This window comes from Sus scrofa, chromosome 1 (assembly GCF_054392235.1).
Source record: "Sus scrofa isolate SSC_HxYL_T2T_F1_AM1 chromosome 1, Sscrofa_HxYL_maternal_Yorkshire_Landrace_v2.0, whole genome shotgun sequence".
NCBI lineage: Eukaryota > Metazoa > Chordata > Mammalia > Artiodactyla > Suidae > Sus > Sus scrofa.
The window spans coordinates 180,533,762-180,556,961 of NC_139383.1; the positions used below are offsets into that span (position 1 = coordinate 180,533,762).

Sequence of the window (23,200 nt, forward strand, 5' to 3'; positions counted from 1 at the left end):
AAGTTTTCATTTCTGCCGCATGTTCCTTAATAGGAAAAGTCGTAAAAAGAGTAAGTCATCATTTTGGGGGCTATAAATACTAGATATATTGAGAAATTATTCCTGTCCATTTTGGATTAAGCCTGGATATACAAAAAGATTTAGAAGCCATTAGGAAGTTTACTGGGAGTAGGTACAAGGGACGAGAGGAATGGAGAACGCAAAGAAATGCTAATTTGAATAAGAAAATACAAATTAGGAGTTGCCCTCCTGGCTCAGTGGAAATGAATCTGATTAGTATCCGTGAGGACTCAGGTTAGATCCCTGGCCTCGCTCAGTGGGTTAAGAATCTGGTGTTGCCGTGAGCTATGGTGTATGTTGCAGACACGTCTAGGATCCTGCATTGCTGTAGCTGTGTTGTGGGCTGGAAGCTGTAGCTCCAATTAGACCCCTAGCCTGGGAACCTCCATGTGCCACGGGTGCACCCCTAAAGGCAAAAATATATACATATATGTGTATATATGTGTGTGTGTGTGTATATATATACATATAGGCAGCTTACTAAGGTTGGTTTTTCTCTCTTTTTTTTTTTTGACCGCCCTACAACATACGGATTTCCCTGGCCCTCTGTGCCAGCCCAGGGATCCAGAGTCCTGGCGCTGCTGGGATGCCACGGATCCTGTTGCAGCACAGCGTGAACTCCAAAGTTCATTTCTCAGATCATAATAACATAGTTTTCTTTAGATATTTTGGAGCCTAGACGGGAAACTAATATTTATTGAGCATTTGTAAATGTTGAACATGGCATTCCACTGATGGGCCCCCATAAGTCAGACCATGTTAAACTTTCCAGGATCTTAAAAATAGATCCTATGGAAATAGGAATATATCCTACTTTTTTGGATAACTCTAAAAGCATCTTCCCATGGAAACATTGTTATACTTCGTGATTAAGATCTACTATTACCACATTCTCATGCTTCCTACACAGGATTGTAATAAGAATCAATAAGACTAAGTATGCTTATAATCAGAATCAAATAGTTATCAACACTCATCCGTCTTGGCAGCTCTAATTCTTTTTTTGTATAGCACTTAACCCATTTCTACCATTTTATGTAATTTACTTATGCTTATCGTCTGTCTCCACTCTTCCTGCCACCAAGCTCCTTGAGGGTATATATCTCTATTGTACACTGACTTATCCACAAACCTAGCACATAGCAGTCACTCCATAAATGTTCAATGACTTAATGAAAACATGAATGATATTTGCTCCATGAAAATCCTACAAACTACATGGAAGCAAGAACCACAGCTATCTTGTTCTATGCTTTTTCTTCGAAGCCTAGCTTAACACAGCTTTTAACGACTGTTGGTATGAAGTAAAATGGTAACTCGGGTTAAATACTTTTGGCCTGCTTCGTGCAAGGATGCACTGGCTGATGGATAAAGGATGAGAACACAAAGATTATTCATAACATTGCTTCCGTAGGAAAATGCTTTCTTCCTTTTTTTTTTTTTTTTTGTCTTTTTTTTTTTTTTTTTTTTTTTTGCCTTTTCTAGGGCCGCTCCTGCGGCATCTGGAGGTTCCCAGGCTAGGGGTTTAATCGGAGCTGTAGCCACCGGCCTACACCAGAGCCACAGCAACGCGGGATCTGAGCCGGGTCTGCAACCTACACCACAGCTCCCGGCAATGCCAGATCCTTAACCCATTGAGCAAGGGCAGGGATCGAACCCGCAACCTCATGGTTCCTAGTCAGATTCATTAACCACTGCGCCACCACGGGAACTCCCGAAAATGCTTTCTGAGATGCAGTTTTCAAATATATTTCTGGAACAAAACCGGTTCTCAGGTCAGCAATAGGGGTAAAGCAGAACCAGAAGGTGGAGGACACAAACAATAGGGCTACTCTCCCGGACCCTGTCTTAAACCAACGAGCATTAGGCCGGGTGTAGAAGCTAATGCCTGCCTCGCCATCGCTTTTTTCTTGTAGTACATCCTTGCCCAGGGTCTGATCATAGGAAGACCCCAGGCCGGCATGACCTAGGGACAATTACAGTATCTCCAGACTCAACTTCCGTATCAGTAATAACAGAGATTTTATTTAAGCTTTTGGTTTGTGGGGGACAAGGCACATAAAGTGTTTCACGGTGTAGAGAACAAAGTAAATGTTATCTATTACGATTAATAATCTTTCCGTCTTCATTCTTTGCTTTGCGGTGCTCTTTACGGTTTAACCTCATTAAGGGAGCCGACCCGCCCACCCCCTCTCTGGGCATGCGCACCAACAGAATGGCCGCACCCTGTCCTTAGAAAATCATTTACCGGGGAAGATGGGAAAATAGACTCGCTTCCGCTCTACTCTAATGCGATTAGGTGGTAAAATGAAAAAAGGCACGTCATATACGGGTTAAAAGGGCTAGAAAGCTCCGCTCTCCTGGCCAAACGAGCACGGCCGCAAGCGCACGTCTCGGAGGACCTAGGGACTCTCAAACCCGCCCCGACTCTGCGCTAGAAGCGGAGCCCAGCCACCCGCGGCTAACTGGAGAGGGAGACAACCGCCTGGTCGACTTTTCATTGGCCCGGAGTCTCAAGGGCCGGCAGCTTCTCCCCCTTCCGGTTGCTGAATGGTTAAGGCCGAAATACAACTCCTATTGTCATTGGCTGAGGCCAGCTGTCAGTCCTCTCGCGTTTCGCGGCGCGACACAGCCAGGCGCGGCCTGTAGAGCAGTCTCGAAGCCTGCCGCAGGGAGAAGATGGCGGTCGCAGTGAGAACTTTGCAGGAGCAGCTAGAAAAGGCCAAAGAGAGCCTAAAGAACGTAGATGAGAATATTCGCAAGCTCACCGGGCGGGATCCGAATGACGTGAGGTAAAGGGCGGATAGGAAATTGCCGTCTCCGAAATGCAGTCGTGAAGCCGGGGTGAATTGGGGGCGGGGAGAGCGGTCAGCCCTGAGAAGGCTGGAACATCGAGGCCTGTTCCCGGGGCAGCAGTAGAATCCCGTCCTCCGTGAGGTGGGAGTTTCCGAGACCGCCACCCTAAGTCCTGGGGCTCAGGTGTGAGGAGCGAGAGCGGGGCCGGGGTGCGTCGGAATGGTTTCCTGTCCTGAGGGAAGGCCGGGACTGCCGATTCCCGCCCTCGGCCCTGTAGGCCCGGAACTGCAGCACAAAGCCTTTCTCCTCCTGGGGCCGCCTGACTCGGCACTGGTCCGGAGACCCTCCCGGGACGCTGTCCCCCGCTTCATGCAACTTCCTCTGGGGTGGCGAAATTCGGGCCTGACCCCAGCTTGTTAATGTGTACTGGCAGCGAGGTAAATACAATTTCGGTGGTACTGATCTTGGAAAAACAAGGAAGTTAATGCAGTACTTCCTGTCCTGTTTGAAACACGTGGATTTGAAACCGTCAGATTAGAACGTTCCTGGTTATTTTCTTTTGATGATGAACCTCATCCTTAAGGTGTTTGGTGCTGTTAGATACGATTTTTGTACTGATTTGTAAATATTTTGTAGGCCCATCCAAGCCAGATTGCTGGCCCTGTCTGGTCCTGGTGGAGGTAGAGGACGTGGTAGTTTATTGCTGAGGTAAGATTTCCTTAGGATTTAATTCACATGTTAAGACTGTTGGTACTTACTATACTAACTAAATTAAGGCATCGGTTTAAACAAATTTTGTGGTAGAGTCAACGTTAGAGATATTTCCGTAGTTTGAAGATGTGATGAGCTGTATGTAGTTTTCTGTATAGTTATCCAGGAACTTTACACTCCAAACTAGAGATTGAAGTGACTGTACCAGTTATGTGCAAACAATTTATTCCCATAGGTTTTTGTTTTTTTTTTTTTTGTTTTTTGTTTTTTTTTTTTTCTTTTCAGGTCCATACCCATGGCATATGGAGGTTCCCAGGCTAGGGGTCCAATTGGAGCCACAGCTGCCAGCCTACACCACAGCCACATCAGATCCAAGCTGCACCTGCGACCCACACCACAGCTCACAGCAACGTCAGGTCCCCAACCCACTGAACGAGGCCAGGGATCGAACCCGCAACCTATTGATTCCCAGTCAGACTCGCAGCCGCAGTGCCACAACAGGAACTCCTATTCCCATAGTTGTAAAAGAAGCGCTATAAAAGCATTTGGGGATAAATGACCATTTAAGATTACTTTATTTATTTATTTATTTTTAAGCAAGCAAAGTTTTTTGGGTTTTTGTTTTTGTTTTTTTTTGGTCTTTTTGCCATTTCTTGGGCCGCTGCTGAGGCATATAGAGGTACCCAGGCTAGGGGTCTAATCAGAGCTATAGCCACTGGCCTACACCAGAGCCATAGCAACGTGGGATCCAAGCCGAGTCTGTGACCTACACCACAGCTTACTGCAACGCTGGATCCTTAACCCACTGAGCAAGGCCAGGGATCAAACCTGCAACCTCATGGTTCCTAGTCAGATTCGTTAACCACTTCACCACAATGGGAACTCCAGCAGAGTCTTTATTAAAGGAAAGTAAATAGCAGTTCCTGTCGTAGCACAGCAAAAACGAATCTGACTAGAAACCATGAGGTTGAAGGTTCCATCTCTGGCCTTGCTCAGTGGGTTAAGGAACCATGAGCTGTGGTATGGGTCGCAGATACAGCTCAGATCTGATGTTGCTGTGGCTGTGGCTTAGGCCAGCAGCTGTAGCTCCCATTCAGCCCCTAGCCTGGGAACCTCCATATGCTCTAGGTGCAGCCCAAAAAGCAAAACAAATAAAAAAAATAAAGCAAACAGCTCCCAGGGTTGTTGGGAAGGGGGAGAAGAGCCCCTAAGGTTACTTTAATTAGGAGGGTTTTTGTTTTTGTTTTTTTTAATTTGTAACTAAATTCTGTTCCCTAAATGGAAATACTCTCTCATATAAATACATTTACGTGTTTATAATGTTGGACATTTATATTGCAGGCGTGGATTCTCAGATAGTGGAGGAGGACCCCCAGCCAAACAGAGAGACCTTGAAGGGGCAGTCAGTAGGTATGTTGAATGAAAAGATTCTGAAAGCAAACTTGTATGTTTCACTTTCTGAGGTAGCATAAATATTTATTAAATATTGTTGTGTAAGGGCTCTATTAGAATTGAGTAGTATACCCTTTCCCGAGTCTGTTCCCTTGGTATCTGATGGAACTGAGACAGCCAATATCACTTAAAACTCAACTTTTCACTAACAATAACAGCAGTTTTAACAAAGGTCATGAGAAGAATAAGATTGGGAAAATACTCAATTTGTACTATTTTTCTGTCTTTTACTACAAAAACTTAACCATCTTGAGAGGTAAAAGAGATCAAAGTTTTTATTGCTCCTTCTAAATTCTCTTTCCTTTGTCAGGCTGGGCGGGGAGCGTCGGACTCGGAGAGAATCACGCCAAGAAAGCGACCCAGAGGATGACGATGTTAAGAGGGTAATTGAGATTAAAAGAACTTCATAGAGGATGAATATAGCCTTTTCACCTTACTACATTTAAAAGAGTGCCACCCATATGCTAGTGAAATGACAGAAATTTCTTTTCTCCTACAGCCAGCTTTGCAGTCTTCAGTTGTAGCTACCTCCAAAGAGCGCACTCGTAGAGACCTTATCCAGGATCAAAATATGGATGAAAAGGGAAAGCAAAGGTATCATTAGTATCCTTCTGGAGGAAAACAACTCTTGTTAAATAATGTAATTTAAAGAAAATTTAAGGAATTGTTCCTATGTCTATTGTATGTTTCTTCTAGCAAATGGCAGTCTTAAATGAAGTGGAACCTTTTGAAATTGGATTTTCTTTTTCTTTTCTTTAGGAACCGACGAATATTTGGCTTGTTGATGGGCACGCTTCAGAAATTTAAACAAGAATCCACTGTTGCTACTGAAAGGGTATATGTGCACTTTTTCCTTTGCTTCCTCTAAGTTTTCAAAGTAGCTGATTGCATATTTTTAAAAAGAGCTGAAAAGTTCTCTTAAGATTTAATTGCGGGAGTTCCACTTCCTGTTGTAGCTTAACGGAAAGGAACCCAACTCATATGAATGAGGATGTGGGTTCAGTCCCTGGCTTTGCTCAGTGGGTTAGGGATCTGGCGTTACCTCAAACTGTGGGTCACAGACTCTGCTCAGATCCCACATTTCTCTGGGGTAGGCCAGCTCCAATTTGACCCTTAGCCTGGGAACTTCCATATATGCTGCACCTGCCCCCCCCCCCAAAAAGATTTAATTGAAGGCTTCAAAAAGTGGGTAACTGATAACTTCCTTTTTCGGGAAAAAAGTTTAATTGCAAGCCTACATGAAGCCAAGGAAAACCTGTAGAAACTTTCTACAATTATTAATTGGTCTTTTTTGAAGTGCCGTTAAATAACTTAGTGAACTTCTTATCGTTTAGAGGACTTGGTCTGACTCGGGAGAACTTGGATTCTGTTCTCAGCTCTATATCAATCTCATTCCATTGTCTTGGACAAGTCTTCATTTCTTTAGGCCTTAGAGTGCATTCTTTCAAACCGGAAGTTGAACTTGTTAATCATCAGTAATTAATTCAGTAATTCTAATTTTTAAGACTTAATGCACTTAGAGGGACTTTAGAAGCAAAAACATAGATTATATTCCCTGCCCTTCTTAGTTTAACTGTGTCACCTTTTAGGAAGGTTTTATTTTACTGAAGCAACAGAATTGTAATTGTGTCTTTGGAGTTGAACACCACGTTATTGCTTCTTAGGGGAGCACTATAGTAAAAGGGAGATAACAATTCAGTTATAGGAGATTGATAAAATTTTATTTCAGCTTTTATATATTAACTTTATTAGAGAATATAAAAGGCTTAAAGTATCTTAATGTTTGAAGAATAAGTCTGGGTTTTTAAAATGTAGAGTTGACTAGTTTTTTACTTCATTTACTAAGACATCACTTCACAAATTCTTTGATTTGGAAAGAATAACTCAAGATAACCTATAAACAGTACTTGTTTTTTAGGATAACTTTTAGTTAAGGTTTTTCGTAAATTATATTGGAAAGGAACAGCTATTGATATTATCCCTAATGGCTTTAAAAACATTTTTACGTGAAAAGGCTTTAGTCCCCATTTCCTGAAAGAAAAATTGCAGATTACCTCAAATGCCACATTTGAATTAGCTGGTGTTCTAAATTGCAGGTGCAAAATGTATGCATACAACAGTAAAATTTTAATGTTTCATGGGAGTTCCTGTTGTGGCTCAGCAGGTTAAGAACTCGACTAGTATCCATGAGGATGTGGGTTTGGTCTCTGCCCTCACTCAGTGGGTTAAGTATCCGGCGTTGCTGCCATGAGCTGCCATGTAGGTCACAGATCTGGTGTTGTTATGGCTGTGGTGTAGGCCAGAAGCTGCAGCTCTCATTCTACCCCTGGGAACTTCCATATGCCACAAGTGCAGCCCTAAAAAGACAAAAAAAAAAAAAAAAAGTGATAACTAAGAATTCAACTTACAGGCAGGCATTAAAGATACTTCAGCTGTTAAAATACATATTTCCATGCGGTGGATACGGCCCTAAAAAGACTTAAAAAAAGAAATTTAATGTTTCACACAATCAGGATGTGTAATAAGCTTTTAAAGGTTATTGTTTATCTTTAGCAAAAGAGACGTCAGGAAATTGAACAAAAACTTGAAGTGCAGGCAGAAGAAGAAAGAAAACAGGTTGAAAATGAGAGGAGAGAACTGTTTGAAGAGAGACGTGCTAAACAGACAGAACTGCGGCTTTTGGAACAGAAGGTTGAGCTTGCGCAGCTGGTGAGTATATTTTGGAATTCTGAGATTGGTGATCCCTTATTATGACAAAGGCAGTGATCTTTTACCTTTTCTTTAGCAAGAAGAATGGAATGAGCATAATGCCAAGATAATTAAATATATAAGAACTAAGACAAAGCCCCATTTGTTCTATATTCCTGGAAGAATGTGTCCAGCTACCCAAAAACTGATAGAAGAGTCACAGAGAAAAATGAATGGTAAGTGTGCAGTGGAGAGGTGCGTGGAAATTTCTTTAATGGGTAAGGTAACACACTCATAAATACATATGTTTGTTTTCTGTAACAATTGTGATTCAGTAGTTAATTTTTTAGAACGATATTCTAAGATGTTAATGTGTTTGATACGCAGGAGCATTTGTTTTCATGATAGATTTTAACCCAAAATTTATATACTGTAGGTGGTGCTTAATGCACATTTAGTTCTTAAGCATTTGAATGAGATGACTTCTTTTTTTGCTTGATGCTCCTAATGACCAGATATAAATGCTAATGAATCAAGGAAAAAAAGTCAGCATTGATGTAGTCCATAGAGGGAGCACACATAGAAGAGTATACACTGCTAAGACGGTGATTAGATTGATTTGTCTCTCCTTGGAATCAAAAATTAATGCATAATATGATACCATAAACTGACTTGGCATAATTTTTTGTCATCATCTCTTTGCAAAAAAGACATTTCAATTAAGCTCAGTGATAATTTGTGACCAGGTGTCAGTTTATGACTTTGAATTTTCAAACCATTGTTAGTAAACTTTACACATACATTTTTATTCTTTAGCTTTATTTGAAGGTAGACGCATCGAATTTGCAGAACAAATAAATAAAATGGAGGCTAGGCCTAGAAGACAATCAATGAAGGAAAAAGAGCATCAGGTGGTGCGTAATGAAGAACAGAAGTCGGAACAAGAAGAGGGTAAGGTGGCTCAGCGAGAGGAAGAGTTGGAGGAGACAGGTAATCAGCACAATGATGTAGAAATAGAGGAAGCAGGAGAGGAAGAGGAAAAGGAAATAGGTATAGTTCATAGTGATGCAGAGAAAGAACAGGAGGAAGAGGAACAAAAACAGGAAATGGAAGTTAAGATGGAGGAGGAAACTGAGGTAAGGGAAAGTGAGAAGCAGCAGGATAGTCAGCCTGAAGAAGTAATGGATGTGCTAGAGATGGTGGAGAGTGTCAAAAATGTAATTGCTGAGCAGGAAGTAATGGAAACCAATCAAGTTGAAAGTATAGAACCTTCAGAAAATGAAACTAGCAAAGAATTGGAGCCAGAGATGGAATTTGAAGTTGAGCCAGATAAAGAATGTAAATCTCTTTCTCCTGCAAAAGAGAATTCTAGTGCTCTAGAAATGGAAAATGAGCCTGAGGAAAAAGAAGAAAAAGAATCCGAGCCCCAGCCTGAGCCTATGTCTCAGCCTCAGCCCCTGCCTCAGCCCCAGCCCCAGTCCCAGCCACAGCCACAGCCACAGGCCCAGACCCAGGCCCAGTGCCAGTCCCAGTCCCAACCAGCACTCCAGCCCCAGCCTCTCTCTCAGCCTGAGACTATGCCCTTAGCTGTTTTACAGCCACCACCTCAGGCTATTCAGGAGCAAGGGCATTTACCACCTGAGAGAAAGGAGTTTCCTGTAGAATCTGCAAAACTGACTGAGGTGACAGTAGAGCCAGTCTTGACAGTACATCCAGAGAGCAAGAGCAAAACCAAAACTAGGAGCAGAAGTAGAGGTCGAGCTAGAAATAAAACAAGCAAGAGCAGAAGTCGAAGCAGTAGCAGTAGTAGTTCTAGTAGCAGTTCAACCAGTAGCAGCAGTGGAAGCAGTTCTAGCAGTGGCAGTAGTAGTAGTCGAAGTAGTTCCAGTAGCAGCTCCAGTACAAGTGGCAGCAGCAGTAGAGACAGTAGCAGCAGCACTACCAGTAGTAGTGAGAGTAGAAGTCGAAGTAGGGGCCGGGGACATAACAGAGATAGAAAACACAGGAGGAGTGTGGATCGGAAGCGGAGGGATGCTTCTGGACTAGAAAGAAGTCACAAATCTTCAAAAGGTGGTAGTAGTAGAGATACAAAAGGATCAAAGGATAAGAATTCCCGGTCTGACAGAAAGAGGTCTATATCAGAGAGTAGTCGATCAGGCAAAAGATCCTCAAGAAGTGAAAGAGACCGAAAATCAGACAGGAAAGACAAAAGGCGTTAATGGAAGAAGCCAGGCTTTCTTAGCCTATTCTTGCAGCAGAAGATTTCTTGATGAGTAAAAGGATTACCTTTCCTTGTAAGGAGAATGCTGCCTTAAGAATTGCATGTTGTAAAAATTTTTTTGGAAAATACAGACTGTTTGTTTACCAGACATTCTTGTACTTTTGCATAATTTTGTAAGAGTTATTTATCAAAATTATGTGAGGTTCCAAAATATGTAAAAATAATAATAATAAAAAAAGATTAACATCCCTTGTCATCTTTTTTAAATATCCTATACTCTTCAGTAAGAATCTGTATATTTTAATAGGTAAATCTTTAAGTCTGTTCCCTTCTAATTCTGTATCATACATTGCTTTTGTAGAAATAAATGTGCATTTCTTTCCTTAGTTTTGGGATGTCCTCGTTGACACTTGTATAATAAATATCCTCTTGATATTATTTTCAGCCTTTATCACTAGATATTGAACGTGATTAGAATGTTTTTTGAAGGTTTCCTCACTTTTATTTGCCTTAGACAATTATTTTAAGTTGTCAAAGTCAGATCTTTGCAGCTTTGATGGGAACATTTTGTTCTTAAAAATCATTTCTTTTTTTCTAATCTCCCATGTTATTTTATTCTAAGCATTTCCCCGTTTCTCATATTTAAACCATATATTTGGTAGATAACTTAAAACAGTATGATTTGGTCAGAATTTTCTTTATACAATTATGGGAGCATCATTTTATCTCCATGGTTACTTGTGTGATACAACATATACATCTGTTAAAGAAAATAATCACTTTTCTAGGGGAGGGAGGTAGAAAAGTATATTCTAAACTTGGATTTTGAGTTTGTGGTCTTGTCTTAATTTTTGTGTTGGCCCTGAAACATACCAATATGTGTTTTCAAGAATTTTTGTTTAAGTAAGTATTGTATGAAAGTTTACAAAATGAAGGAAGCTCATCTACACTTGAATCTGTAAGCAAGATAACACGCAAGTGGTACCAAATGATTAACTTTGTTGTTTTATAAATTTGTATGAATTTGGAGTATCTGTTGCCCATTACTATACATGTGCAAATAAATGTGGCTTAGACTTGTGTGACTGCTTAAGACTAGTACTTGTATTAACTTTTTGATGCTTTATACAAGAGAGCACTTAAATTGCAAAAGGCCTTTTTTGAGTTCATGATTTAACATTGTGACTATAGCTTTAGGCTTTGAATATTCATTATGCCTTCCCCTGACAAGTAAATGATAAGTGAAAATGTCAACATGCATTTTCAGCATGGTATAAATGTAAGTGAATATGTTAAAATCCTTCCTTGGAGTTCCCTTGTGCCACAGTGGATTAAGGATCCACTGATTAAGGCATTGTCACTGTAGTGGCTTAGGTGACTGCTGTGGTGTCGGTTTGATTCCTAGCCCGGGAACTTCCATATGCCATGGGCACAGCAAAAAAAAAAAAAACAAAAACTTTTCTTGTAACAGTTATAAAATAATGGAGTAGGACTTCTCTGACTGTGGAGCTAGCTGCCTACATCCCTGAGCCATTTGTTCCCACCAAGTCACTTCACCTAAGAATTTTAATTCTTTCCAGCATGCAGTACAAATGTTACTTTCCTGTGTACCATGATGGGGAAAAAATTGGTTAACACTTAAAAGGGATGCCCGTAAAACAACCTGGTTGTTTTTTGTTTGTGTTTTACTTTTTTTAGGGCTACGCCTATGGTATATGGAAGTTCCTAGGCTGGGGGTCGAATCAGAGCTGCAGCTGCCAGCCTATGCACAGCCACAGCAACATGGGATCTGACCCACATCTGCAGCCTATACCACAGCCCACGGCAATACTGGATCCTTAACCATCTAAGTGAGGCCAGGGATTGAACCCAAGTTCATTACCGCTGAGCCATGACATGATCTGGTTCTTTTTTTTTTTAAGTCCTATTTGATGACCCTAAAATAATTGCATGCATTAGATCTTGTACAATAAGTTTTCAGTTATTCTTACCCAGAAAATTTGAACAATAGTCATAGTGCTTAAATAGAAAAGGTAATTTGGGGGTTTAAGTGCAACTATTGGTTGTGGCAGCGATAAGGCTATAATGAATAAAGAGGAAGAAAAAGAAAGGAAATGATCTTTGGAATATGCAGAACAATTTTCCTTTAAGCTCTGCTAAGGAAGCAGAAAATTCTAGTAAGTTTAATTTTACTTTTTAATGGTACACATTTATAAAGTGGAAGGTTTCATTTTTAAAATTGAGTTTTGCTTTGCCCTTAGAGTAGTGTGATTGGTTCCTTGCAAAGATAGACACAAGGAATGTTAGAATGTAAAAGTAATGAGTTTCCTAGGGCAAAAAGACGTATAAAGGTCCTATTAGAGGAGTTCCTATCATGGCTCAGTTGTTAAACAAACCTGACTAGTATCCGTGAGGATGCAGGTTTGATCCCTGACCTTGCTCAGTGACCTGACCCAGCATTGATGTGAGCTGTAGTTTAGGTCACAGATGCAGCTCAGATCCTGAATTGCTGTGACTGTGGTGTAGGCTGGCAGACACACAGCTCCAATTCAACTGCTAGCCTGGGAACTTCCATATGCCATGGGTGTGGCCCTAAAAAGACAAAAAAAAGAATGTCCTATTAGAGCTAGGAAATTATTTTTATGGAAAATTTAGACGCTGAAGAGGGATACAGCTAGTAAGGACTAAAATTAGTTTGGAGTTGTGTTAATTAGCAGAGACATCTAAGACACCATTTAGAAAAGTTCGTTTGCCCTGAAATGTCAAGGTTGTGGTATGGCCACAGAAATTAGATAGTTTGATCTTCAAGGAGCTGTATCCCTTCTAGGGCTTGTCTGTGCACTGCCAAAAACTCTGGTAATTATATACATGTATACTCTTAATAATTTGGACCAAGCAAAACCCATTAAAGCAGAAATTGAATGCCTTTATAAATTAACAAATTGACAGATAAATGATTATATGGCATAGTAATATAGGCCAGTGCCCTCAGAAAAACAAGTCAATAAAATGTTTTGGGGTTCAACTTCTTAACATGAATTTTTTAAATCTTTTGAAAGCATTGAATAAAAATCTTAGTTCTTGAGATAAGGCCATTAAAATTCTTAGCCCAGAAAACCTGTTGCCTATTTACAGTTGTACCTTCCTTCTCTATGAAAGAAATCTATGGGGAATATTGCAACTAGGTAAAAAAAAAACCTGAGGTATCTGAAAATTTGTGTTGCCTAGCGTGGTTCTCAGATGCCTATAACTCTTGCTTCCTGTTGCTATTTCAGTACCCTATTTAAAATTGTAACAACCTTTACTTTCCCTCACTGTCCTCTTTCCTTTATTTTCTTCCATAACAGCATTCTGTAGTTATATTAAGCTTTGGTTTATTGTCTGTTTCCTGTTAGAATTCAAACTTTATGAGAGCAATTTTTTTGTATCCCATTGCTGTATTTCAAATACTTGGAATAGGGTTTTGTGCATTATAGGCAATATTATCATGAGTAAGTTATGGCTGGCCAATAATGTGGTTTGTATGATTTAATCTCTGGTGATCTTTCAACTTAAGTTACTGTTCTTCCAGCACAGTTAATGCTAATTTGAGACAATGAACTGAGATAGGCAAGGAACCATTGTGGCTGGAACAAGGTAACAGAAAAGCAGTAATGTGGTTCAGAGAGTTAGTGGGCCCAGCTTGTATAGGGCATTACAGGCAATTTTTAATCCTTTAGTTTTTATTAATGGCATTTCATTAGAGGGGTTTGAACAGGGGAGCTAAATGATAGGATTTGTCAGAATTTAAGAGGAAAACTCTGCTGTGCTAAGAGGAAAGTAAATGGGACCAGAGGCAGGAAAAGAAATAGGGAGCTATTGTAATAATTAGGCATGATGTAGTGATGACAGTAGAAATGGTAATGAGATTGTAGATAGAGTTTTAAGACAGTGCCCATGGAATTTTCTCTTGGCCTGTATCTTATGTGAGGAGTCAGGAATGACTAAAGATTATCTGAGCAACTAGAAATGAATTGACATTAGCTGAGGTGTGAAAGATCAGAATGAACAGGATTGAGGATAGTGAAGGTGAGTGGGTCAAGGAGCTCAGTTTTAATTATTAGACATCCAAGTGAAGATGTGAAGTAAAGGAAGCTAGACATTTGGGTTCAGGAGGCACATCTTTATTGGAAATATAAATTTGAGAGTTCTGAGTGTATCTATCAATGGTAAGATCACCAAGGAGTAAGTGTAAAGAATTGTTAATGACAGTCCTTGGTACCTCGAGCTTTTAAGAGGAAAGGGGAGCTAAAGAGGAAGCAACAAAAAACAAGTAGAATAGAAGAAAGTGGTGTTTTTGAGGTCAAGGGAAGAAAGTGTTTCAAGGAGGCAGGAGTGTAATAATGTGCCAAGTGATGCAGGTAGGTTAATGAAAAATGAGTATGAAGCATTGAATTTGGGAGTTCTTTTGTGGCACAGCAGGTTAAGGACCTGGTATTGCAGCAGCTCAGATGGCTGCTGTGTAGCAGGTTAACCACCCACATAGATCATTAGTGACCTTCAAAAGAGCAGTTGGAGGAGAGTGATGGGGGTAAGAGTTTGATGATGAAGGTATCACTTCTAGTTAAGGTAATTAAATTGAACCAGTCCTCCCACTGAAAACTAGAAAAGTGTGATAATATGTATGTATACACATATGTATGTGGGTGTGTGTGAATAAACAGAAGTATAACTATAAAACTCTAGAGCCTTCAGAGGACTGTTAATGTACTGATGAACTGAAGGACCAAAATCTGAGAAAGGAGGAAACCCAAAACCTGGCATTTGGGGCTATTTTCCCCCTAGAACCTGTTATGGAAAGGCTGCCAAGATGCTGAAAACATCTTTTACAGAATCAAGATGTCACACAGACAAAATTTTGAGTTCAACAGTCACTGAAAAGGGCATCCCTTTTAAGTCTCCCAAACCCTAGGCTTTGGGCTATACTCTAAGGATAAGATAAACCAGAAATAGACCAGTCTCGAAAGGAACTGAATAAACCTTACCGTAGTGTGATCTATGATTGCTGGTGCTTCTGGCCTGCCTGCCTGCCTGCCTAAGAGCAAAGTTAAATCTTTATGAAGATGACTGCCAAAGTTTCACATTTATATGCAATTTTTCATATGTAATCAATCAAACATAACTAGAAATAAAAGATGTGTCTTTAAAAGACAACAAGATTAAACAGATGACAAGCCAAAGAAGATCCTGATAATGATGTTATCAATCCTGGACTTTTGAAATAACTGCTTAATATATTCAAGGAACTAAAAGATAAGATTGACCATTTCAACAGAGAATGGAAAAATAGTTTTAAAAAAGAACCAAATGGAAATTCTACAACTGAAAAACACTATGAAAATAAGAATTCAATGGTTGAATTTTACAGCAGCTCAGAGGTGGTCAATGAGTAATGGCTGAGAATCTTCCACAGCTGAAGAAACACTATAAGCCCACAGCCTTGAACCTCAAGTAGGGTAGATGAAATCACACAAGCATCAGGTAAAATTTTTGAAAACTGAATGCAAATACCAAATGCATGGGGATTTTCTAGTTATCTTTTTTATTATTGATTTGTAGTTTAATTCCACTGTCATTGAAGAGAGCATACTCTGTATAATTTCACTTACTTAAATTTTGTTGAGAATTGCTGTTAGGCCTTGCATATCATTAACTTTGGTAACCATTGCATGTGGCTTTGAAAAAATATTGATTCTATAGTTATTTTTAGTCTAGTTTATGTCAAGTAGTTCCTTTTTTTTTTTTTTTTTTTTTTTTTCATTTTAGGGCTGCACCCATGGCATATGGAGGTTCCCAGATAGAGGATGTATCAGACCCACAGCTGGTGGCCTAGGCCACAGCCACAGCAACACCAGATCTGAGCCACATCTGCGACCTACACCACAGCTCATGGCAACGTTGGATCCTCAACCCACTGAGCAAGGCTAGGGCTCGAACCTGAAACCTCATGGTTCCTAGTCACAACCTCCTTGTTCCTAGTCGGATTCATTTCCACTGCACCACGACGGGAACTCCAAGTAGGTCCTCTTTATTACTTTATTGTTCAAATCTTTTATGTCCTTATTATGCACAGTTGACTATCACAAGTGGTGTGTTATAATTTCCCATGAAGTTCACGTGTTTGTCTTTCTCCTTTTATTTTTATTTCATATAAAATTAGGGCTATACCTGCAGCACATGGAAGTTCCCAGGTTAGGGGTCAAATACAGGCTGCAGCTGCTTGCCTGTGCCACAGCAATGCCAGATCCAAGCCAGGTCTTCAATCTATGCTGCAGCTCATGACAACACTGGATCCTTAACTCACTGAGCAAGGCCAGGAGTCGAACCCTCATCCTCATGGATAATAGTCAGGTTCATTACTGCTGTGCCACCACAGGAACTCCATTTTTAAAAATTTATTTATTTTTGTATTTGTGTATTTATTTTTGCTTCTTAGGGCCGCACCTGCAGCATGTGGAAGTTCTCAGGCTAAGGGTCAAATCAGAGCCACATGTGCAAACTACACCACAGCTCATAGCATCTCTTCCTTCCTTCCTTCCTTCCTTCCTTCCTTCCTTCCTTCCTTCCTTATTTTTTTGGCTTTTTGCCTTTTCTAGGGCCACTACCACAGCATATGGAGGTTTCCAGGCTAGGGGTCGAATCGGAGCTGCAGCCACCGGCCTACGCCAGAGCCACAGCAGTGCGGGATCCGAGCCACTTCTGCAACCTACACCACAGCTCACGGCAACGCCAGATCCTTAACCCTCTGAGCAAGGCCAGGTTTCAAACCTACAACCTCATGGTTCCTAGTTGGATTCATTCACCACTGAGGCACAATGGGAATTCTGGCATCTCTATTTCTAACTATACTTTTGTCTTAAAGTCTGCTTTGCTTGATATTAGTATACCTAGTCCAGCTTTCTTTGGGATAGTGTTGGAATAGTTTCTTTTCCCACATTTTTACTTTTGAGCTTTCTGTAATCCTTGTATTAAAGTTGTCTTATGAGTGAGATATATTTTTAAAACCACTGTGATAGCTTTTGTCTTTTATTTGAAGTAGTCTGCCTAAGTTTAATAATTGATATATTTAAGTTTAAATCCCCATTTTACTAATTGCCTTATTTTTCTTGCCTATTATGTTTCTTATTCTTCCTTTTCTTCTTTTGACCAGAATGAATAATTATTAGTCAGTGTTTTGTTATCCCTATTAACTTGATACATTTTTTTACTGTTACTTAAGTGGTTTTCCTGGAATTTACAACATGCATCCATGCATGATGCAAAACCCCCATAACATTTTACTTATGTGCTGATTTTTTTCATAGTTTGTCTATACATGTTTTTTTTGGGGGGTGGGGGTGTTTTGTTTTTTATTTTGTTTTTTTGTTTTTTTGCTTTTTAGGGCTGCACCCTTGGCATATAGAAGTTCCCAGGTTAGAGGGAATAGCTGCCAGCCTATGCCACAGCCACAGCAAGAGCAATGCCAGATCCAAGCTGTGTCTTCGGCCTATACCACAGCTCGTGGCAACACCAGATCCTTAACCCAATGTGTGAAGCCAGGGATTGAACCCTCATCCTCATGGATACTACTCAGGTTTGGAACCCACTGAACCCAACTTCTGTCTATATATTTTTTTAAGTCTCACAACATATCATTACAGATTTATCCTTTCAGTATTTATTTACACTTTACATTACATTTTATACCTTCCTACATCTTCAAGCTTTTATCTGGGATCATTTTCCTTCTCTGTGAAGAAAATTTTTTTCTGATGATGAGTTCTCTGTTTTTGTTTATCCTAAAATTCCTTGATTTCACCTGCTCAGTGTAGAAATTTAGATTGGTGAGTATTTTCTTTCTGTACTTTGAAGATACTGCTTTATTGTCTTCTGTATTCATTGTCTGTTTAGAAGTATTTGATGGTCTTATTTTTGCTTCTTTGAAGGTAATTCAAACCTTTCCCCAGAGGGAAGGGGAAAACAGGGAGCTGAGGACAAAATTCCAGGTCCCGATCATTTCATCAGTGAATTCAATTTCACACAAACACAGAGAGTAGAAGGGGAAACACTTCTTAGGTCATTGAATGAGGCCTAAATAATCTTGACAGTAATATGACCAAGGATATTAAAGGGAAAATTACAGTGCAATCTCATAGATATAAAACCTTAAACTATTGGAAGGACAAATTCAACAATGTATAAAAAGGCTATACAATGATAAAATATTGAATACTTCCCCATTGAGATTAGGAACAAAACAAAATATTCACTATCTCTGCCTTTATTCAGTGTTTTAATGAATAGACAACTCTAGTGCAATAAGACAAAAAAATGGAAGAGTAGGAAGGAAAAAATAAAAACCACAGAAAACTATAAAAGATTGAGAGAAATTTTAGAAGAATGCGTCAGATTCAATCATAAAAATTCTTACAAAAATATCAGTTTCCCTCAAGTCGATGTATGGCTTCAATACAATTCCAGTATAGATTCCTGCAATGTGTAGGAAGGGAGAGGTGAGGGGTGGAATAACTGACAAACGTCTCTATAATGTGTACACAAATAGAAAAGGTAAAGAAAGAAATCCTTGTAGAAGAACAAAGTGAAGATACCACTAGACATCAAGATTTTTAAATAAACTAAGAGTGATATTGGTGCAAATACAAACAGACCAATGAAATAAATTTCCAAAATAGATGTTCACCACAATAGTTAAAATTAAAAAGTGACAATACCAAGTGTTGGTAAGGTAATGGAGCAAAGAGAACTCTTATATAGCTGGTGAGAAAGTAAATTTGCATAGCCATTTTAGAAAACCGGCAATATCTGCTCAAGTACATTTCTCTGCATATCCTATATCCAAGCAATTTTGTCACTGTGGTTCCCATTATGGCACAGTGGTATAATGTGGATGAGGATGCAGGTTTGATCCCTGGCCTCACTCTGTGTTAAGGAACGAGCGTTGCCCTAAGCTGTGGTGTAGGTTGCAGACTCGGCTCAGATCCCACGTTGTCGTCTCTGTGATACATCCTGCTGCTTCTGCTTCGATTTGATCCTTAGCCTGGGAACTTCCATATGCCAAAGGTTTGGACCTAAAAAGCACACACACACACACACACACACACACAAATTATCACTATCTGTAACTCCACTAGGAAAGTATGCATTCTTCACCAAGAGATGTACATAATGTCTCTAGTAGCAGCATCATTTATAGATGCTTCAATTTGTAAAGCCCCAACTGTCCCTCAACAGTGGAATGAATAAATTGTGGCATAGTCATACCATGGAATGCTATTCAGCAATTAAAATAAATGAACCACAGCTCCATGGATTGATACGCATACCTCCTACAACCACAATATTGAGCAGAAGAATCCAGGCAAGAACACATGTCATGATCCCATTGACATGAATTTCAAAAACTAATCTATGGTTTTGGAAATTGCAGTGTTAGAAATCAAGACAGCAGTATCTTTGGGGAGATGAAGAGGTTAATAATTAAAAGGGCATGAATCCTACTGTTTAGCACAGGGAACTACATCTAATCTCTTGTGATAGAACATAGTGGAAGATAATATGGACTGGGTCATTTTGCTGTACAGGAGAATTGACACAACATTTAAATCAACTATAATAAAAAAAAACTTTTTTAAAATGAGGGGCCTGAAAGAAACTTCTAGGTTGCTGGTAGAATTCTTTCTTCGCCTGGGTAATGGCTATACTTTGTGGGAATCCACTGAATTGTATACTTATGACCTGAACTTTTCTGTACCTTTATTATATTTAAGACCATCTCAACCATGCTTATAGATTATTACTACTTTTAAATCCACGCAAACAAAATAGTTTCCCAACATATCCATGTCAGCAATCTCCATTTGTTTTTCAAGCTCTTCACTTTAGGAAACATTTATTGAAAGCATATTTACTAACTGTAAGGAAGACACTTGTAGCATTAGAGTTTGAATGGTAGTCCTTGCCTTCTATTACTAAGAGAAAAACTTTAAGCTCATTTCTTTTACTCTTTTAAGGACTGATAATAGTCTTTCACTCTACATTTATTGAGTAGAGTGCCAGGTGCATAAATAGCTGGAAATGGAGTGTAGTCGCATAGACCTCGCTGCTTCTTAGACAGTGATCGATTCAAATATTTTCAATGCATTGTGGTTTTAGCTTCTACAGATTTTTGGAATTTTCCAACAATAACTTGCCAAAACTACAATTTTAATGGTTCTATCATGGAATCAGTTTCCTTTGAGGTAATAATAGTGTTTATTTACTGAAGAAATAAGTTCTTAGTATTGTATGGAGTTCCCGTCGTGGTGCAGTGGTTAACGAATCCGACTAGGAACCATGAGGTTGCAGGTTCGACCCCTGCCCTTGCTCACTGGGTTAAGGATCTGGCATTGCCGTGAGCTGTGGTGTAGGTCACAGACGTGGCTCAGATCCCACATTGCTGTGGCTCTGGCATAGGCCAGTGGCTACAGCTCCGATTCGACCCCTAGCCTGGGAACCTCCATATGCCGTGGGAGCAGCCCTAGAAAAGGCAAAAAGACAAAAAAAAAAAAAAAAAAAAAAAAAAGTATTGTATGGTGGGAAATTTGGGGAAAAGTCTAAGGTTTTTTTTCCTCTGTAAAGGGGAAGATAGGTGGTACCAGTAAAAGGAAAAAAAAGTGTGTACGATCCCTGACTTAGGATGGTTCGACTTAATGATTTTTTGACTTTATGATGGGGCAAAAGCAGTGTGTGTTCAGTAGAAACTGTACTTCAAATTTTGAATTTTGATCAATTCCCTGGCTAATGATATGTGGTAAGGTACTCAATTATGATGCTGGGCAGTAGCAGCAAACCACAGCTCCCAGTCTGCCTTGAGATCATGAGGATAAATAATACACCTACAACCAATCTGTACCCATACAACCATTCTTTTTTTCAATTTCAGTATTCAATAAATTATATGAGATATTCAATATTTTATTATAAAATGGGCTTTGTGAAGTTCCCTGGTGGTTCAGAGGGTTAAGGGTCCAGCATTGTCTCTGTAACCACTCAGGTCTCTGTTGTTGCTCAAGTTCAGTTCCTGGCCAGAAACTCCACATACTGTGGGTGCAGCTAAAAATAAATAAATAATAAATAAATAAAATGGACTTTGTGTTAGATGAGTTTAGCCAACTGTAGGCTAATGTAAATGTTCTAAGTACACATAAGGTAAGCTAGCCTAATCTATGATATTTAGTAGGTTAGATATATTAAATGCTTTTCTTTTTTTTTTTTACTTTGCTTTTTTAGGCCCACACCCTCGGCAAATGAAAGTTGAATCAGAGCTGCAGCTACTGGCCTATGCCATAGCAATGGGGATCTGAGCTGTGTCTTCAACCTACACTTCAGCTCACAGCAATGCCGGATCCTTAACCCATTGAACAAGGCCAGGGATTGAACCCAAGTCCTCATGGACACTAGTTGGTTTTGTCACTTCTGAGCCACAACGGGAACTGCGTATTAATGCATTTTTGATTTATGATATTTTCAACTCACAATGGGTTTATCAGAAGACCTGTATATATCTTCAGAATGTGGAAAACTTAAGAACCCTAAGGATATGAATTAAACCTGGAAGTAGGATTTTATGTTTCCAGCCAAGGTATGCAAGGTCAAACGAGCACCAATTTCTACTGCAAAGACTACATTTTTTTAAATTTATTTTTTTTATAAATCAAATATTCATTTGCCCTGAGGGAGTCAGGGGAAACCTAGATTACTAGTGCAGAGAGTTTCCAGGGGCAATGAATAGAATATATTTGGTTTTGGTTTGGAGAGGTTTGAGGTTAGAGTATGGGAGACCCAGAACATTGGGTCTATACTATGGGGTTTATACTACATGATTTTTCAAAGTATACTTAGTAAAAAATATAAAAGATCTGTTCAAATACGTTTTGGAAATTACTGCTGTTTATCCCTTCCTTAGAGATTTATAATATATATATCAGCTTATTAAAGACCCTGAGAAATTCTGTAGCAAATCATATTTTGCGTTCTGAATTTATTTGACCATGGAATTATTTTCTTATTAAGCTATTAGATGTTTTAGATTTATTAGATTTAAGTTTAAATTATTTTCTCAAGATATTAGATATTTTAAATTTATTTGACCATATTTTGTGTTCTGAATTTATTTGACCACGGAATTATTTTCTTATTAAGTTATTAGATGTTTTAAAGTAAGTTTTTAGAGTAGAAATAACTAAAATAAAATTCATATTTTAAAACTCATTCCTTGGGAGTTCTCTTGTAACTCAGCAAATTAAGGATCTGACTTTATTACTGCATTGGTTTGGGTCACTGCTTGTGGCTCAGGTTCAGTCCTTGGCCTGGGAATTTCCATATGCCACAGGCATGGCCAAAAAACACAAAACAAAAACATCTTCCTCAAATTTAAAAATTATTCTTCTAGTTACCCCTTTTTTTCTGTTACTGAAGGTTTTATTTATTAAGAAGAAGGAAAAGAATACACTGGAGCAGAAGTATAAGATCTTAACCTGCATTGTATAACCAGTGCTGCTTGAACTTACTCTCCAAAATGCCTCTTATCTGCAGAAGAGAGAAAAAGAGCCTTCAAATAAAATATAGCCCAAAGAACAAAATTTCTTTGTTTTTTAAAATTTATTGGGAGTTCTCGTCGTGGCTCAGTGGTTAATGAATCCAACTAGGAACCACGAGGTTGTGTGTTCGATCCCTGGCCTTGCTCAGTGGGTTAAGGATCCGGTGTTGCCTGAGCTGTGGTGTAGGTCACAGACGAGGCTCGGATCCCACGTTGCTGTGGCTCTGTTGTAGGCTGGTGGCTACAGCTCTGATTAGACCCCTAGCCTGGGAACCTCCATATGCCATGGGAGTGGCCCTAGAAAAGGCAAAAAGACAAAAATAAATAAAAAATAAAATTTATCAATTAAAGTTAAAATTTATCAATTTGGGGACAAAATGTATGTGATACGTTCACAGCATAGCAGTTTACCCCATGGCAATTTCTATCTTACCAACAAATATAATAAATGAAAAGAGCTTTTTTTTTAAAAAAAAAAGGTAAAAATAAAGTATGTGGCTTTCATGCAACTGTAGATTGATATTTCAATATGTGTATCCTTTTGGTGAGAAGTCAAACATTAAATATTGAAAGAGTTTTTGGGAGCTCCCACTGTGGCATAACAGGATCGGCAGCGTCTTGGGAGTGCTGAGACTTGGGTGTGATCCCCAGCCCTG

At 39.4% G+C, this 23,200-nt stretch overlaps 1 protein-coding gene and 1 long non-coding RNA gene across 2 annotated transcripts in view; one reads left to right on the forward strand and one right to left on the reverse strand.

The window, feature by feature from the left end:
- LOC146406890 (uncharacterized) overlaps positions 1–23,200 on the reverse strand; it is a 994,549-nt gene that overhangs the window by 916,995 nt on the left and 54,354 nt on the right. The gene's annotated exons all lie outside the window — the stretch shown is intronic.
- Positions 2,663–11,019, forward strand: PNN (pinin, desmosome associated protein). The gene is made up of 9 exons (NM_001244231.1): positions 2,663–2,852; positions 3,493–3,564; positions 4,909–4,977; positions 5,330–5,402; positions 5,519–5,613; positions 5,779–5,854; positions 7,573–7,728; positions 7,805–7,943; positions 8,524–11,019. The coding sequence occupies exons 1-9, from the start codon at positions 2,740–2,742 to the stop codon at positions 9,924–9,926; spliced, it is 2,196 nt and encodes a 731-aa protein (NP_001231160.1). The 5' UTR covers positions 2,663–2,739; the 3' UTR covers positions 9,927–11,019.